Source organism: Pongo pygmaeus, chromosome 4 (assembly GCF_028885625.2).
Source record: "Pongo pygmaeus isolate AG05252 chromosome 4, NHGRI_mPonPyg2-v2.0_pri, whole genome shotgun sequence".
Classification (NCBI taxonomy): Eukaryota; Metazoa; Chordata; class Mammalia; order Primates; family Hominidae; genus Pongo; species Pongo pygmaeus.
This window is the reverse complement of record NC_072377.2, coordinates 137,176,385-137,194,171: the sequence shown is the minus strand read 5'-3', so window position 1 is coordinate 137,194,171 and position 17,787 is coordinate 137,176,385. Positions and strand designations below refer to the sequence as shown.

The window sequence follows — 17,787 nt, the reverse complement described above, 5'->3', positions numbered from 1 at the left end:
GATCATAGCTTACTGCAGCCTTGAACTCCTGGGCTCAAGGCATTCTCCAGCCTCAGCTTCCCGAGTAGCTGGGATTACAGGCACATGCCACCACGCCTGGCTAATTTCTGTATTTTTTTTTTTTTTAGTAGAGACGGGGTTTCACCGTGTGGGCCAGGCTGGTGTCAAACTCCTGTCCTCAAAATGATCCACCCACCTCAGCCTCCCAAAGTGCTGGGATTATAGGCATGAACCACCATGCCCGGCCAAGGTTTTGCCTCTGTTTTGGATCTTTTCTTCCCTTATTATTATTATTATTAAATTGACAAATAAATATTGCACATATTTGTGCTGTATGATATAATGTTTTGAAATATGCATATGTTATGGAATTGCTACATCAAGCTAATTATACAATACTTCACATACTTATTTATTTTTGGTAAGAACATTTAAAATCTACTCTGTGATTTATTTATTTATTTTGAGATGGAGTCTTGCTCTGTTGCCCAGACTGGAGTGCAATGGTGCAGTCTCAGCTCACTGCAACCTCCGCCTCCTGAGCTCAAGCGATTCTCCTGCCTCAGCCTCCCGAGTAGCTGGGATTATAGGTGCCTGCCACCACGCCCAGCTAATTTTTGTATTTTTAATAGAGACAGGGTTTTACCATGTTGGCCAGGCTGGTCTCGAACTCCTGACCTCAGGTGATCTACCCACCTCAGCCCCCGCAAAGTGCTGGTGTTACAGGTGTGAGCCACTGCGCCTGGCCTGTCTTCATGATTTTTAAGTATACAAGACATTGTTATCAACTGTTGTCACCATGTTGTACAATGGATCTCTTGAACTTACTCCTCCCAGTTGAAATTTTATATCCTTTGACCAACATCTTCCTGATCACCACCATCCCAGCCCCTGGTGACCATCATCCTACTCTCTGCCTCCCTGAGTTTGGCTTTTTTATATTTCACATATGCGTGAGATCATGTGGTATTTGTCTGTCTGTGCCTGGTTTTTTTCACTTAGCGTAATGTCCTCCAGGTTCATCCATGTTGTGGTGAATGACAGGGTTTCCTTCTTTTTTAAGGCTGTATAGTATTCCACTGTGTATATATAGTTTTGGATCTTATCGCAGTGCCTCAAGTTCTGTGAAGGAGAGAATCTGGATAATTGTTTCAGGAGGTCCTTAGACCATATTTAGGATCCTTCCATTGGGACTGGGCAGAAAGATTACCAAACTAAATGCAGTGGCTTCAGATGCCAAACCATCTGAGATGAGCCACACCTCACAGGTGAGGGGTATGGTCCCCCACAACACTGCCGTCACTTCAGACTCCAGCTGCACATTCAGGGGTCCCCAGCCCACCCTCACTGCTGACTGGCTGCAAATCTGGGAGTTTCCACTACCCCTCAGGTTCCAGAATGCACTAGGATGACTGACAGAACTCAGGAGAGTGCTATACGTAAGGGCACAGTTTTATCATAACAAAAGCATTCAAATAAGAACCAGCCAAAAGAGGAGACACAGGGGTGTGATGGAGGAGGGGCCCAAACACAAAGCTCTCATTGTCTTCCCCCTGTGGCATCAGAGGCATCACCTTCTCAGCAGTTTGATATGTGACAAAATGCTGACTATTTCCAAGCAGAGAGGCTCACTTGAGCTTTGGGGTCCAGAGTTTTTATTTGAGTCTTATCATATAGGTGTGGTTGATGGACTCATTGGCCACTGGGTTGAACTCATCTTCCAGGTCTCCTTCCGGGAGGCCAGGCTGATACCACAGAACCTCAGTGGCGTGGCCAGCCCCTCCGTGGTCATATTGTCAGCAAAAACTACTTAGGGCCCACCATGAGTCACTTCACTCGCATAAACTCTCAGAGACCACCATGAATAATAAGATACTCCTATCACTTGGGAAATCCCTAGGAATTTGGGGCTACCTCCTGGGAACTGGTGACAAGGACTAGCCACATTGTTTACTCCAAGGGTTTGTAGCTGGTAGGACCTCCCAAGAGCCAGGACAAAAGCCAGACTTCTTGGATAAAGTTTGATTCTTCACTGCACAAACTGGAGGAGAGTTATGAGAAGAGCAGGTGGTTGCTTCCAAGGCAGGTGGGGACTTTGGATCCGATGAACTATTATGTGGAATGAAGTAGAGCAGCGGTTCCAGTTAACACAGGAGGGAGCTCATCAAGCTGCAGACTTGCTGGAGGGCTTCTGCCAAATAGGTTCTCAAGGAGAGTCGGGGGTGCAGAAGGGGAGCTGGTGGGGAGGGTGGGGTTCTGGGGTGTCTGGGGGGCAGTGGAACAGCCATTTATGTGTCCAGCTGGTGTTTTTCTAAGCATCCACTAAAGGGCAGACCCTGGGCTTGAGGCTCTGAGGGCAGAGCTGGTGAGTGAAAAGGGAATATTAGGTGGGTACCTTTAGCTCAGAAGCAGAATCCAGCTTGTTTTGTTTGTTTCAATGGTGAAATGAGGCCAAAGATGAAAGGATAAACTGTCCAGAACATTCGAGAGTGACCAGGAGTCTCCCCAGAGGGCAGAAGGGGGGGATGGGCCATCCTCGTCTGCAGGGACAGCACCATGGCAGCTGCAGGTGTGGCAGGTGGGTAGAAATGGGGAAGGTGGGTGCCTGCATTGTCAGGGACAAAGAGGAGGGCAGTGATCACCACCGCCACTGCGAAGGAGCCTCCGAGCCTGCAGGGCCATGGGCAGTGCCTTGGCGGGGTGTGGTGGGACTGGCACCACAGTTCAGGAGGGAGGTTGAATACTGCTGTCTCTGGGTGTGTCGGTCACAGGCCCCTTCCACTCCCCTGTGTGAGAGCTGAGAACAAGTGCTGGCCCCTCCATAGATGCAGAGTTTTTCCTTCAGGCCCTGGAACGTAGCAGTTATGAGCACTGGGTTTGGAGTCCGGCAAACAAGCCCTTGTCAACTCTGTGACCATGGGTAGATCATTAACTCTCTCTGAGTCTCGATTTTCTCACCTGTGAAATGGGAATAATGTGGCTCTACCTTGTGAGGAGCAAGTGAGCGGTTCCATGGAAAGTACTTGGCATGTGTCATCCAGAAATGGAGTCTGTTAACAGAGGCTGCTATAGTACACAGTGGTTAAGAGAGCGGACGCTGGGCCCAGGTGGTCTGTCAGGCCTGGCTGCTGTGCCTCCTGGCTGTGTGACCTTGGGCACGCTACTCAGCCTCATCTGTGAAATGGGGGTCATAGCTGTCCCTGTCTCATGCAGTTGCTCTGAGGAATGAATACATTTAAAGTTTTCAAGTATTTAGAATAAGTGCCTGGCACACAGTGAGCGTGATGATGATGATGACGACTCATATCTTGAGTTGCTGAAATGACTGATGCTTCATCTATTAGGCAAGCCCAAGTCTGGACAGGGCAGTGGAGATGTGGCCAGACGGGCCCTCCGCACAGGTTCCTCTGCACAGGTTCCTCCTGGATGTGCCTCGTCCGTCTTTGAGTTGCCGTCCTTGTTTCTGGTGGGTCACGGTCTCCACACTACAGCCCGCCTACTTTAGTATCTGGAGTCATTACAGGGAGCAGACACAGCTGTGGGTGCTTTAGTCAGGAAAGGATTTCATGCAGGAAAGTAGGTGCTTATAAGAATGTCAGGAGGGCTGGAGGGGCAGGCTTCAGGCTGGGCCCAGAACCCTAAAGACCTGACCCACTCAGCAAGCCACCCCTGAGGCTGCAGTGCCGGGATCCCAAAGCTGCTGCTTCTGCTGACCCCCTACACTGTGAGTCTGCTCCAGGAGACCCCCGGTCTGACCTCCACATCATGAGTCTGCTCGAGGACACCCCTAGTCTGAATGACCAGGTACATGGTATCTGCCGCCCTCCCCTCCACAGCTTGTCAGCCTTCATCTAATTGGAAAAGCCAGATGCTCGCTTCAAAGGAGTCAGAAACGCGGCACTCAACTGGGAGAAAGGAATACAGGTCGCACAACGCAGCCCAGTCTCCACAGGCCTTGTTCGTTGATGCTTGCTGTCCCAGCCATTCCTGTGGTCCCTGAGTCGGATGAATCTCACCTCCCTCCTCTTCTGTCGTCCTGCAGGCCAGCACCCAGGAGAGTGCTTTCCAACCCCCACAGGCTTAGTCATGGAAAAAGATGAGACTTCTCTGAGGGAGGGGCACTTAAGCAGAGTTAGGGATGAGCCGGCTTTAGCCAGGGGCAGGGGCTGCAGGGGGCGGTGAGTGCGGGCAGGGGACAGCGGGGGGAAGGCCCTGGGGGCACTGAAGAGAGGGCTCCCAGGATGGGAGCATGGGCCGAGGGGACCCAGCCAGAGCATTGCAGGCGCCCGTGACAGGGGCAGCTGGTGTGAATCGGGTGGGACGGTGGCAGGGAGAGAGAGCTGTGGGCTCTTGAGTTATGTGGCCCAGCACAGTGTCCAGGTTAAGACCTGGTGTCTTGGTGCCCACGGGACCTGGCTGGTTCTGAATCCCAGCTCTGGGTGACCTTGGAAAAGTTCCCCTGTCCAGGCTTCTCTGTAAAACTGGGCTGATTACAGGGGTGAGGGAATACTATAGAAGGTGACAAATATGAAGTGTTTGGTGTGGTGACTGGCATATCGCAAGCCTGCAGAAAATGCCAGCAATCACCATCACCACCACCATCATCATTAATAGCACTTGGAAGTGACTGAATGTGGGGGTGAGGGAGAGCAGGAAGTCGCAGGTGGCCCCGGGTCTCTGGCTTGGGGAGAAGGCAGGGGAGAGGGCAGGTGGCGGGTGGGAGTCACCAGCTGAGGGGCTGCTGCGGGCCATGCTCTGAGAACAGGGGAGGGTCCAGCCTGCAGGCAGTAGACATGGAGGGTGACTAAGCCACGGGGAAGAACACAGTGTTGCTGGAAAAAGGGGTTCCGATTCAGACCCCAAGAGAGAGTTCTTGGATCTCGCACAGGAAGGAATTCAAGGTGAGTCGTGGAGTGTGGTAAAGAAAGGATGTAGAAAACTACTCAGAGTAGGGTGTCCTCAGAAAGCACGAGCAGGAATGCCTCGTCTGCTTAAAGCTTTTCTTATATAGGGGTCTTGTCTATACAAAAGCCAAGCTACGTTATGTCTATGTGCGAGTGGGCTGACAGTGTCACAAAATTTAGTACTTTGTTGGTTTAAAGAATGTTTTATCCTTGGCCTTTTAGTGAGTAAGTACATCAAAGCATTACTGTAACTAGCTTGAAGGCATATATTGTTATGAGACATCAGGACATCCAGACATTCTGCTGTTGTAGGAGTTTGTCCTTGCGGGCGTGACTAAACTGCTTCCTTGGCGTAAACATCTCATGACCATGGGTAGTGACTGGCAAGGAATATGCCTAGCTAGTTTTAAGATGGAGTTGATTTTAAAATGGTGTCACCCTGGCTCTCCTCCACTCCTGTTGACCTAACAATATGGCCAAGGGGCGAGAGAAGACAGGGGACAAGAAATGAGCCAGGGCACTCCTGTGACACTGGAAGGTGGCGAGGCAGGGCGCAGAGTCCAGGCGTGAGAGAGGCCCAGGGAGGAGGGGCAGTGGTCAGCGGCAGCGATGTTCCTCGTAGGTGAGGCTAGATAAGGGCAGACATGCGTTGCTGCACAGAGTGGAGTTGATAATCAGTGACCTCATGAGATGTCTGAGTGCAGTGGGGGCACAGGAAGTGGCCAGATGAGGTGGAACTCAGTATGGGCATCTGGGAGGGCAGCTGTGTTGGGCTGCAGGCTGCGTCGGTGGTTGTCAGCTGTGTTCTGAATGGGACGCAATCAAGCACAGGCTGCCCCAGCTCAGCGAGCGGCAGCTCCGTCCTTGCAGTTGTTCACACACAACACGGGAAGACCTCACACGCTCACATCCAGGCCACCCCAAAGCCTCTCCTTTCACTGATGTGACATCTCGGATTGGTGGTGGTGGGGAAGGGGTGGGGGTAGAGATGGAACAAAATTGACGGAATTGGCCATGAGTTGCTCATTGTTGACACTGGGCAATGGATGCTTGGGAGTGACTTTTGTGTATATTTGAAATTTTCTATAATAGAAGATTTAAAAATTGTAATTGCATAGCAAATGTAAATATTAACATATATGCACATTTATATATTATATATTTATGTGTATACTTTATGGATTATATAATATACTATTTAAGTAAATAATATATACGATAGCAGTATAATGTATACATGTATCTTACACACACGCCCCTCTCCAGTCCTCCACTACCACAAGCACCATTGCTCCCCACCAGCATCTCTGCAGGAGCCTTGGCGCTCATCTCCCTGCTCCGCCCTCGCCTTACGTTCCGTTCTCCCCACAGCAGTCAACGGTGACTTTGTTAAAATGTGAGTCAGACCACATCACTCCATTCCACTTAGAGTGAAGCCCAGTCCTGGCCTCTGAGGCCCTGCTGGGCTCCTGCTGCCCTTGCTGTGGCCTCTGCTCCAGCCCGAGGGCCACCCGTGAGTGCTGGGAAGGGCATCCCCAACTCGCTCTTGCTCAAGACCTTAGCACCTGCAGTTCCCTTTCCCTAGATGACTTTGCCCCCATCTGTGCATGGCTGTCCCCTCCCCTTGTTTCGTCCCGATCTCTGTTCTCATTTTATCTCACGGGGAGGATTTCTCCAACCTCCCCGCATAACACAGCACCCTCCCTGACGTGCAGCCCCAGACAGTTCTATTTCCCATGGTAGCGGCTACCACCGCCCGACACACTGAGTGTTCTCTTGTTGGCTTATTCTGTCTCCCTTCTAGAAGCAACCTTGTTTTGTTTAGTGGACCCCCAGCACCTACAGCAGGGTCTGGCACCCAGGCGAGGCCTCAATCCATACTTGTTGAATGAATGAGTGGAGCTCCATTTCCGCAGAGCCACTGAGACGTGGCTGAAGTAACAACACTAGGAGTCAGGGACACAGCTGGGGCTTGAAGCTAGGGCTAGTTTCACCCTGAGCCCCCAGCTGTATGTTCTGCCTGTGTCCCTGAGAGGCGGGGGGATGGGACCCAGAGCACAGACGCATGGAGGGCCCCATCCAAGGGCACAGGGACCGAGGGGAGGAGAGAAATGAGGCAGGCAGGCAGTGGTGTAGACTCCGCTTTGCAGAGCTGTGGGGAAGTAGCTCTGCAGGCTGCTGGCTTCTCTTGCCTTTCAGAAGCAGGTGGAAGGTCCTTCTCCCAAGAGAGGCAGAGCTGCTGAGGAGGCTGCAGGAATGCTCCATCTGTCCCCATAGTGTTAATGTCACTTCAGCCTCAGAGCTAGATGGGCGGCCTACCCTTTCCCTTCCCACTCCCACTGGCTCCTGTGCCCTGGCAGGCCAGGGCCTGGTGAAGACACCCAAGAAGGCAGCACCTTCCTCTGTCTTTGGCAGTGTGGGATCTGATGGGTCCAAGAGTGCCCAGCCCATGGGAGGAGCGGTGCCAGTCCTGTCTGGCTGAGGGGCTGCCTTGCAGGCCCCTGCAGACCCCCACCTCCTCTCCCGAGAGGGCCGGCTCCCCAGCGAGGACTTAGGCTGGTCTGAGGGGTGCTGGTGCTGGTCCAGCCGGGTGATGCTGCAACCAGGTCTCCTCATTGGCCTGTCTCGGTCCACATCCTCCATGGAGCAGACATCACGTTCACGTTCTTTTTGCTTTTTAAAAATGAAATTTATCCTTGTCTCCCATTGGAAAATGAATGCATGCTCATTATAGAAAATGTGGGAAACAGATCAGAAGAAAGAAGAGTAAATAAAAATTGCTTTTTCCAATGTGGCATCACCACAGCTCCTCTGGCACAGGGCCCTGGGCTGGGCAGGGAGTTGTGGACCGTGTGGCCAACAGGCCATCGGGCTGTGGGTCTACATGGGATGCCATCGGTGGCTCGGGCCTTCCTCCCTTGAGGGTTTGGGGAAGTGGTGTCCAGCCCCCGCACACTTGTCCATAGTGATGCAGAGAGTGGAGCTGACGAGAGTTGCTATATTTAATTTTGGTGCCTGCGTCACCTCTGACTACACAGCAGCGTCTGCCCAGGCAGGCAGCACATGGCTGGGGGTGTTTCTGAACGATGCTGTGAGAGAATCACTTTCCACAAGAAAAGGTATCGCAGAGAGGAAGGGGGAGATGGCAACAGAAAGTGAGGTCGTAAGTAGAAAATTGCTTCTGGGATTTCAAATGGCTTTGTCATGGGGCCCTCCCTTGCTGCCGAGAAATCAGTTGATCTGGGAAAGTTTGTTGCAAACCCTTGCCCTCTTGCTTTTGGGTGGAGCTGAGAAATGAATGAAGATAATGGGGCTTTATGAGTGTGGGGGAGGGTAGCTGAGGAGACAGCCACCAGTCCTGACCCCAGCTTGGACCCCTAGAAAGGCCAGATAGGAGCTGGCCAGTGTGTCCCTGGCCAGGCTGTCCTGTCTGGAACATAGTCAGCCTGGCCCCAGCCGGCCCTTCTTAGAAGAGAGGCAGGCGAAGTGGGAAACAGGTTTGGAGTGTGTTACAATGCGCCAGCTAGAGGAAGGGCATAAGCAGAAGACATTTCTCTTTGACCATAATGAAAAAGCGATAAGCCGCCGGGCCAGGTGAAGGCCAGGCTTCAAGCTGCTGCCTCGGTCACAAGGAAATAAGATGCGGGCCTGGTCCCCCTGGGGCCTGCTCCTTCTCGTCCTGCGCAGGACAGGGGGCCAGCCTCAGAGAAACCCGCCAAGTGACTGGGAGCATTTTCTGACACCTCATCTGAGCAGCAAACTGAGGTGTTTGGTGCCGAGTTCACCGGAAACTCGCATGTGTCTCACTTCTCACTCAAGCCCAGCCCCTCTTCCAGTGAAACCTCCTGGGCTGGGGTTCCCGAGGTGCCAAGGGGCTCCCCGCCCTGGGCCCCATGGCCAGCATCTTCCTCCCACTCACCAAGCACTCTTCTCCCTTCTCAACCCCCTTCTCTCTGAGTCCTGCTGAGGGCTTGCCTTGTTTATGAAAGAACTTAGGCCACGTGGTTAGAGAAAACTCCCAGCAAACACCACCAGGGCTCAGTCCCCAGGGAGGGAGGTTCCCAGCCACAGTTGCAGTGCTGACACTTACCTACCTTGTTCTGTCTTCCTATCTCATTCCTGACAGGGCCCCCTCCGTGTCGCCACCAGCTGCAGCTCGGTTCTGTGGCTCGGTAAGGCGTCACTCATCCCTGGAGAGCCCCATGCCCTCTCCAGCCCAGGGCACACTGCCAGTGACCACAGGTGCCCCTTCCTGGGGAGCAGCCTGGAAGGTGTGAGGGACAGGAGCTCGGCGGTGGCTGAGGGAGTGGTGAGCTGCAGACCCCTAGTGGGGCCCGGGACGGCCATCCGCACTGTGCACCTGCCTCGCAGGCTGCCCTGAATGTGTGGCTCAGAGCACGGCCTTGGAGGATCCCGAGGAACCCTGCCCCACATCAGCCTCAATTCCAGTGTTTGTTCTTGAGGGAGTCACGTGGAATTTCACTGGAAGGGTTTCCATCTTTCTGGATAGGCAGGGCAATACTTTGGCTGGGCAGAGAGGACATGGGTCAAAGGTGATGCTACTGGGAGATAGATTGCTAGGTCCTGTTTACAAAGTCATTACCCTCCGTAAATATCCTTTCAGCCTTAAACCCTAGGCTCTGGATGGAGAAGAATGCCGAGACCCTGACTCCCACCCGCCTCCCCTGGCTTCCGAGACTCTCCCGTCCTTTGTGGAAGCAGCCACTGCTCACTTGCAGAGGGGAGGCCCTCCCGAGGAAGGACATACAGCTCCCCCAACCCAACCCTCTGTTGTTTCTACAGAGTTCTTTCGGGGGCTAAACCTTGAGTGCATGTGGTGTCTTGGTTGTCACTAGCCCGGGTGTCTGCTGTGGGGTGGTCCCCCGCAGGTATTTCCTCAGCAAATGTGGCAGGACTTAATAGGCTTGGCACCAGAGAGCCGGTCCTGTCTCCTGCCCGGGACAGCCTGCTGGAGACCCAGCTCTTGCACCACCACCCTCTTCACCCCTACAGTCTTCTCTCCTCTGGGCCAAGTGTCCCCTGCCCCCTGCACTGTTGGGTTTCCTTCTTCTCTCGCCTCTCCCTGGGGAAAGTGAGTGGTTCTGGAGTAGCTGGCCGCCGTCATCAGCCCCCTGGCCAACTCCCTGCCATGTCCTCTGCTGTTGTGTGAATGACACAGCCATGAGCAGTCAAGGGCGGCTGCCTTCAGGGACTTCTGAGCATCACTGTGGTGTTCCCACGGGGCTCTGGGCTCCCCAGGGAGGGCACCTACCTGCCTGTCACTACAAGTTTGAGACTGGTCCTTGATGACCATCACCCACTGCAAAGGCATCCCATCCTGGAGTCACCCTCTGCCCCGGGCACCTCCCAGAGAGTCACAGTGAAAAGTGTTGCTGACGGGCATGGCCTGGAGCTGTGGCTTGGTAAGGCCCGCTGGTATCTGCACTCCAGCTGCTGGCCAGGGCCATGGGGAAGCAACAAGAGCTGCTGAGGAGTGGCCTAGCCAGAGCCCTGTTCACAGAGGCGGTGCATGTGTGCACCCTAATGGCGAGAGCTGTCCAGAAATGCAATGGGCTGCCCCTCAAATATAGGTAGGGAACTCCCTGTCAGTGAGGGCTTGCCTTGTTTATGAAAGAACTTAGGCCACATGGTTAGAGAAAACTCCTGACAGTCGTACGGGGGAAAAACTCCATTCAGGACAGGTGACATTTGGACAGAAATAGGCAGGGTGGTTAAGTGTGTGGGCTTTGGAGTTAAAGTGAGTTTTGGGCCCCAATCCCAGCTTTGCTCCTTTACCTCAGATGAGGCTCTGAGGCCCCAGGACCCCAGTGAGGAAGTAGCTACGTGACCTTAGGCAAACCGCCCACGCTTTCTGAGCCTCACAGTTCTCATCGGCCTCCTGGGTTGTGAGGGAGACATGGATGTGTGGGTGGTGCCAGACACAGCTGGCCAGTCCTCAGGAGATGTGATTATGAGACTTCCTGGGTCTCCGTCTGCTCCTGATGCCCTCCTTGAACCCTGACAGTCTGGCCCAAGCCTCTCCGTCCTTGCTGGCGCAGCAGACAGAAGGTGGGGCTTCCTTCAGGCCATGTCCCCACCCTCGGGAGCTAGCTTGCTTTCAGCGCAGGTCACTGCACCCCACCCTCGCTGTAATCCATCCCAGTCCCCTCCTCCAACCCACCAGCCTCCCGAAGAGCTCCTCAGAGTCTTCAGACTACAGACCAGTGTCCCCAAAGAGCAAAATGAAAGACAAATACAATCAGGCCTATCTGTCACCAACTTTATTTCTGGCTTCAGTTTGACAGTCAATGAAACAACTTGTTCAGTGTCCCCTCCCCCAGTGTTCAAGGTACCCTTCTATATATTAACTCTTTGCTAACATATTTAATATTTAAATACAAGGAAAAACAATAAATTACTCGTTGGCTGAGAGCTGGCTGCTGGCTGGCAGACAGGAGCGGCTGTTCCGCCCCTCTCCTGACCCTGCCTCGGATGAGGCTCCGAGGCCCCAGGACCCCAGTGAGGTAGCAGAATTCTGTACACAGTACTTATTACCAGGGACTCCTGGTGGCCACTGCTTTAGTGCTGGGGCCCTGAGTCTCTGAACCCTTGGCTCCAAGTGCCAGCAGCCACAGTCTTCCCCAATCCCCAACGCTGACAAACACACTCATTTAAATAACACACAATAATAAATAAGGCCAAGAAGAAGTGTGCCTGAGCTGCTGTCTGCCTCAGTTGCCTGTGTGTGAAGTGGGTCCCTCTCCCACCACATGTCTGGCAAGGGGGGCACCCACTGTAATGCTACAGTGTGCTCTAGGGCAGGGGAGGGGTGTAGGGACATGTCATCCCTGGGTCCACCGAGCTCAGGGCACTGGACGGAGGAGGCCCACCAGGGTGAGCCCTGGGCAAGGGGAAGGCTGGCGTCGGCTAGGCTGAAGACAGGCAGCACAGGCTGAGGTCTAAGCTAAGGAATTTTACCCCCTCCCTAACCCTCCTTCCCACCTCCCCAAGACATTTTTGACATCAGAAAGAAAAATGAATCTGCAACTTCAATAGTCAGGTCCTGTCTCTGCAAATAATGATGCTTTCGATGTTTCAGTTGAACCGTCCCTCGCGAAAAAGTTTCTTTAAATGTAAGAGCAGGTCCTTTACAAACTGGGCCACCTCGATTTTGGTGTCTCGGACATGCAAGCTGGAGAACTGCTGCAGGACAAAGAGGCCAGCACGTGAGTGGGGCGCCAGAGGCCGGGACGACCCGCACAAACCAGGGGCTTTCCAGGGACTGTCTCATTCAGTCCTCACGGAAGTCCCCGTGAGGTGGGGACTGTTAGTACCTCTACTGTACAGATGTGGAAATTGAGGCCCAGGTAGGAGTTAGGAGCCCTTGAGCCCAGGTCCTGTAAATCCCGAAGGCCACGTCCCTGCTGCCACAATGGCCCCACCCCTGGGTGGACACACACACATCATGGATATTCAGCCAGCTTCCCTTCAGTGAGCCCAGGGCTGGCAGGAAGGGGTGCAGGGTGGGCGTGAGAGGTTGGGGGATACCTTACCCCAGCTGAGACCTTGTGCGGGCAGAATCCGCTCAGCATCCTCTGGGTCTTCTCGATGGCACTGCAGCCTGACACGTTGACCAGGGATTCCAGGGCCGCACAGTACTGTGGGGAGGGGACACCGAGGGGTCAGGCCCTGCTTAGGTGGCTGCCTTTTGTGAGTCTGCAGGAAGATGGGGCTGAGATGCCTGGTGCAGGTGAGTCTGGGTGGTGGGTAGGAAGGGCCCAGATTGTGGTGGGAGGGAAGAGAGCACTTGAAGCTTGCTTGGAACCCCAGCCATGGAAGGGAGGCTCAGAGAAGATAAGCCCAAGGCCTGGAGCCTCTGCCTCATCCTCCCTGCACCCAAAGGTCCTTACCACGCCAGCTGTCAGGTTGATGCTCCACACCATGCTGCCATTGCAGAGCGGGGCCTGCGGGAGCAAAGTGACAGTAAGCAGAGTGCTGGCAGGGGTTGTGAGCCTGCCCTGGCAGACCAGGCCAGGTCTGCACCAGCACAGGCCCCACACGCATCCCTGGTGTGGCGCAGAGGCCAGGCCTGGCAGCCCCTCAGCATTTCCGAGCTTCGTTTTCAGCTTCGAACAGCAGGCGTGGGGGTGAGGACCCACTGTTTAGGGTCTTGGAGCTGAGAGAAAAAAACTGACACCACTAGTAAGGGACAAGCTGCATGCGAGGCTTCCATAGTCAGGGCAGGAGGACAGGGGCCTGCGGGAAGGGCCAGGGCGGGGACGAGTGAAGTAGGAGTGGTCTGGGCCACTGTTGACCAAGACAAATCAGATGGGAGGCGGTGGGGATCTGGTGTATGAAATGCCCTGCCTTCTGATGGTGAGGGAACACTGCAGTTAGGAGCATGGACACTCTGGTGTTGGCCAGGCCTGGCTTGAATCCAGCCTCTGTCACTTAACCTTAGCAGAATAGGTTCATCGTACCTGCCTCTTGAGGTGGCTGGCAGTGATGAAATGACACATAAAGCACGTGCACCAGGCCTGGTGTAAGCAGCGCTCAGACATGTGAGCTGTTACTAGTGGGGCAAGGAGCAGACTCTGCTAACGAATCCTCCTGTACGGGCGGGCCTATTACGGCGCTGGGGAGAATGGCTGCATTGTTATGGTCAAAATCCAGTTGGCAAATGCCACATGGCTCTGGGAGGGTGCTGGCCCTTCTCTGCTGTCTTCTGTTCAGGAATGGCTGAGTAGGAGCTGGCAGTGGCAGACAAGGCCAGGCCAGGAGAGCAGGTAGTCCCTGGGGAGTCTGCCAGACACCTTCATAGGTCCATCCACAGTGCTGAGCCCCCCAGCCCAGCTCCTCTCTCCCTCATGGCTGGGCTGGGCCTTGGTCCGTGGGGATTTTTCCTGACCCACAGGCATCTTAGGACCAGGCCCAGCCTGCTCATGACCTCATCTTGGGAATCACCCACCCTGGAGCCCTCATAGCTAGGACCCTGGCTAGCCGACACTCACCTTCTGGTTCTGGGTGATGTTGACCAGCTCCTCAATGAGCTCCCTGAGGGCTGTAGAGGGAGGCACAGGGCCTGGGGAGGCAAAGCCACCGAGGCAAGTGAGAGCAATGACCGTGGTCAACAAGAGTGCCATGAGGCCCAGTGCCAACAGGAGAGGATTGAGGAGCGGACGCATAGGCTGGGTGGCTTGTGGCCTTGGTGTCTTGTGGCAGCTTTTATAGGCCCAAGTGGTGACGCCTGACACCATGGTCTCTGCTTTTTCAGGCACTATCTAGAAACCACATCTTTACTCATCTTGATTTTACTTTGTGGAAAATCCAGTGTCGCATGAAGGAAAGAGTTTGATTTCTCGTGGACTTATTGAGAAGGGTCCAGGGCAGAGTTTCCAAGATCTGGGTGGGTTTAATTCCAACGGCAGGCAAGGGGCCCTGAGAGCGGTGTGGCATTTGCAATGCTGCCCTGAGTTCCAGCAGTTTTGCCTGTGACAACCCTGAGTACCTGGACAGCTGACCCAACTCTGAGCTCCTGTCCTCAGACCCTTTTGGGGCACCAGAAGTGCTGAGCAGACTGTCTTAGCGCACTGTGGCTGTGACCACAGTCTACCAGCTATGGGAATCTGGGGAGTTTTATTTTTTCGAGGAACCAGTCTCTTAAATTACTTAATACTTGCTTGGATACAAAATTCAAACAGGCAATAGAAGAGTAAATTTCACTTCTTTTGGCTTGCCTAATTCCTCCTTGGCCCCACTGTGGGAGGGATTGTCAAAGTTCAGATTTCCAGGTCTCCACTGAGAGATCCAGAAAGATTCAGAGGTCTTCCTGGGACCTTTTCTGGTGTTTTATTTTTTTGTTTGTTTTTTAGATGGGGTCTCACTATGTTGCCTGCCTAGGCTGGCCTCCAACTCCCAGACTCAAGCGATCCCCCCACCTCAGCTTCCAGAGTGGCTGGAAGTAGTGTGCACCTGTGTCTGGCCCCTTTAATTTAAAGTGTATGGGCCATCCTTCTGGGAAACTCTTAACTGGGCCAGGCTGGCAGCCTTAGTCCAGGTCAGAGATTGTAAGTGTTCCTAGTGCCACTGGGGCTTGGGGTGATCCCCTTTGCTCCCCAGTCTCTGCAGGATCAACCCCTGCCGTCTGGGGGCCTCAAGTTTCCCTTCTGCAGAATGAGTGCTGTGGAGGGCGGCTCCTGGGCCTGGCCTTTGCAGCCATGTCGCCTTTTCCTGCTCTTCCCTCATTTTCCTAGAAGTCCTCCAGGAACCCCCACAGCAGAGGCCACGGCATTTGCCTTTTGGGTGTTGATGTCAAGATTTCTCTCTTACCCACTTCCTCCCCGAGCCAGCGCCTCCCCAGGCCCGCTCTCTGCCTGCTCAGGCTCCCTCCGTCCTGTCCTGGATGGGGCTCAACCTCCTCACAAGGGTGTGCTTGTGACCCTTCTCACAAGGCATGCTGGATTCCCGCTCAGAGGCATCCCAGGCTTGCCCACCCTCTCTTCCCACAGGGAACGTCATTCCCACCCTCTCTGTCCACACTCGAAGCTTCCCAGCCCAGCTGCTGGCTCTGACTCCCAGAAGTCTGCCCCTTCCCCTCGAGGGCCCCCAGTGCCTGGAGTGCCGCTACTTGGCCGTGTGACCCCTGTACGGGCCTGTTTCCTAATCTGTAGTAGAGAGCCCACGGCATCTCCCACAGGGTCTCCGTGATGGGGGAAGGAGCGGGGAACTACCCTGGGCTGTGCAACTCCCGGAGCGGCGCCCGGGTGAGTCAACGCCCGTTATCCCCCATGGCCACCAAAAGCCCTGCCGGGAGCGGTGGGCAGGCGCGCCCCCGCGCGTGGGAGAAGGCGCTGGCGCGGCGGTTGCGGCGGCGATGGCCTGCGGAGATAGGGGGGTGGCCTTATGTAACGGGAGATGGGCCCGATAAGCGGGATCTGCGCGGCCGGGCCCTCCTCCGCGGCCTGCGGCGGTGGCCGGTCCGGGAGGCAGGGGTGGGCGCGCAGACCGGCCAGTCTGGAAGCTGCGGAGGCTGGCGAGGGGGCGGCAAAGGTGGAAGTGGCGGTCCGAGCGCCAGGCAGGGCAGGGGCCGGCTGCACACCCGGGCCCGCAGCGCCCCGAGCGCCCTTGCGCACCGGCGAGGGGCGGGAGCGGCCGAGGGGCCGAGGCGCGCACGTGCCGCTCCAGCACCGGCCATGTCAGGCCGAGGGACCCCGCGGGCCCGGCCGGGCGGCAGCCCCTGCCCTCGAGGGTGGTCTCCGGGGACCAAGGCGTGCCGGGCCGTGCGGAGAGGCGCGGCCCAGATGACTACATCAGAGGGTCTGTTGCTTGTTTCTAGATTGTCAGCGGGGATCCACTCCCGTGCGGGTAATTTTAATTAACACTAACTACCAAAGGGCCGCTCCGGGCACTTGGCGCATGTGGCTCGCACCTGCCTGCAATGCGCCGCGTGGGCCGCCCGCTTATGGCTATGGGGAGCCTCTCAGCTTTGCTCTGGCCCCGAAGCGCTGGGATTGGGACCGCCCTTCCTCCAGACCAGCTCATCCTGGGAAAGCTGGGGTTGCTTTTTTGGGTTTCTCCGGACTCTGGGTCTCCGTTGGCAAAGACATGATGCCCAGTCAGGAGGAGTAAGGCCTGAGAGAGTTGTTTTTGTAAGTGAAACGATTTTTTAGATTTGTATTTTTAGGAAAATTACGAATGCAGATAATTTTAAAAATCAGGAAGGTTGATTATGTAAAACGGCAGCGCTGGGAATCCGTGCTCTATGGGCCTCTGGCATTGCTGCTCCTCTTTTGAGTGAGGCAGTTACTGCCTTGCTGTGTCCCTTACTGTCTTTTAAAGGTTGTTTATAGGCCGAGCACGGTGGCTCACGCCTGTAATCCCAGCACTTTGGGAGGCCGAGATGGGCGGATCACGAGGTCAGGAGATTGAGACCATCCTGGCTAACACGGTGAAACCCCGTCTCTACTACAAATACAAAAAAATTAGCCGGGCGTGGTGGCGGGCGCCTGTGGTCCCAGCTACTCGGGAGGCTGAGGCAGGAGAATGGCGTGAACCCGGGAGGCGGAGCTTGCAGTGAGCCGAAATCGCACCACTGCACTTCAGCTTGGGTGACAGTGTGAGACTCCGTCTTAAAAAAAAAAAAAAAAAAAGGTTGTTAAGAAAATCACAAGGAAGGAGGAAAAAATATACTTCCTATTCATTAAGTGGAGGTGGAACATCACAAAGGTCTTCAGTGTCACTGTCTTCACGTTGAGCAGGCCGAGGAGGAGGAAGAAGAGGAGGGGTCGGTCTTGTCATTTCAGGGGTGGCAGAGGCAGGAGAAAATCCGTGGATAAGTGGATCTGTGCAGTTCAGAATCTGCTGTTCAAGGGTCAACTGTGTATGTAAAAAATTCAGTGGAATCTCCACCTTCCCTCACAAGTTAACTATTTTTCTTAGGTTTTTTTTTTTTGGTATCCTATTATTTTATGTAAATGCAAGCAACTGTGAATATATGGTCTTATTTTCCCTTGTCCCTACATGTGAAGTGGCATCATATAAACCTTTTGCACCCTGTTTTTTCTCACTTATTATAAAAATAATATATTTTTGTATTCACACTTAGATTGGGACGTTTAGACTTTTCTTCGTTCTCTTCTCTCTTATTGAAACTGCCATTTTTTGACTATATACCTCTTGGACTTGTCCTTGAATTTTCTTTTTATTCTATTTTCCATTTAAAAAATTTCTCTTCTCTGGGATATTCTCATAGCTTTATCTTCCTGAGGGTATTTGATTCTTTGTGTGTGCGCGCGCATGTGCACATGCACGCTAACAGCACTATGTTCTTGTTTCATTGATGAGATATCTTCTAAGTTTCCTTTTTCATACATAATCTTTATTT

At 54.1% G+C, this 17,787-nt stretch overlaps 1 protein-coding gene across 3 annotated transcripts; it reads right to left on the bottom strand.

The window, feature by feature from the left end:
* Positions 1–11,170: 11,170 nt before the first annotated feature.
* On the bottom strand, positions 11,171–16,033 carry IL13 (interleukin 13). Of its 3 annotated transcripts, XM_054487378.1 has the most exons (5): positions 15,635–16,021; positions 13,916–13,986; positions 12,815–12,868; positions 12,458–12,562; positions 11,171–12,107 (listed from the first exon to the last, which is right to left on the bottom strand). In XM_054487378.1, exons 3-5 carry the CDS (start codon positions 12,845–12,847, stop codon positions 12,000–12,002), a joined length of 246 nt encoding a protein of 81 aa, XP_054343353.1. In that variant the 5' UTR covers positions 12,848–12,868; positions 13,916–13,986; positions 15,635–16,021; the 3' UTR covers positions 11,171–11,999. The 3 variants fall into 3 exon arrangements, with proteins under 3 accessions (XP_054343353.1, XP_054343351.1, XP_054343352.1); XM_054487376.2 differs by having other exon boundaries at positions 11,174–12,107; positions 13,916–16,033; XM_054487377.2 differs by lacking the exon at positions 15,635–16,021 and having other exon boundaries at positions 11,174–12,104; positions 13,916–14,429.
* Positions 16,034–17,787: the final 1,754 nt, after the last annotated feature.

Excerpts from the sequence above, each read along its gene's own strand:
- IL13 (XM_054487376.2), bottom strand. The coding sequence starts at position 14,161 with ATGGTGTCAGGCGTCACCACTTGGGCCTATAAAAGCTGCCACAAGACA. Across the intron at positions 12,869-13,915 it reads ACATCACCCAGAACCAGAAG|GCCCCGCTCTGCAATGGCAG; the intron begins GTGAGTGTCGGC and ends TTGCTCCCGCAG. Across the intron at positions 12,563-12,814 it reads TCAACCTGACAGCTGGCGTG|TACTGTGCGGCCCTGGAATC; the intron begins GTAAGGACCTTT and ends CCCTCCCCACAG.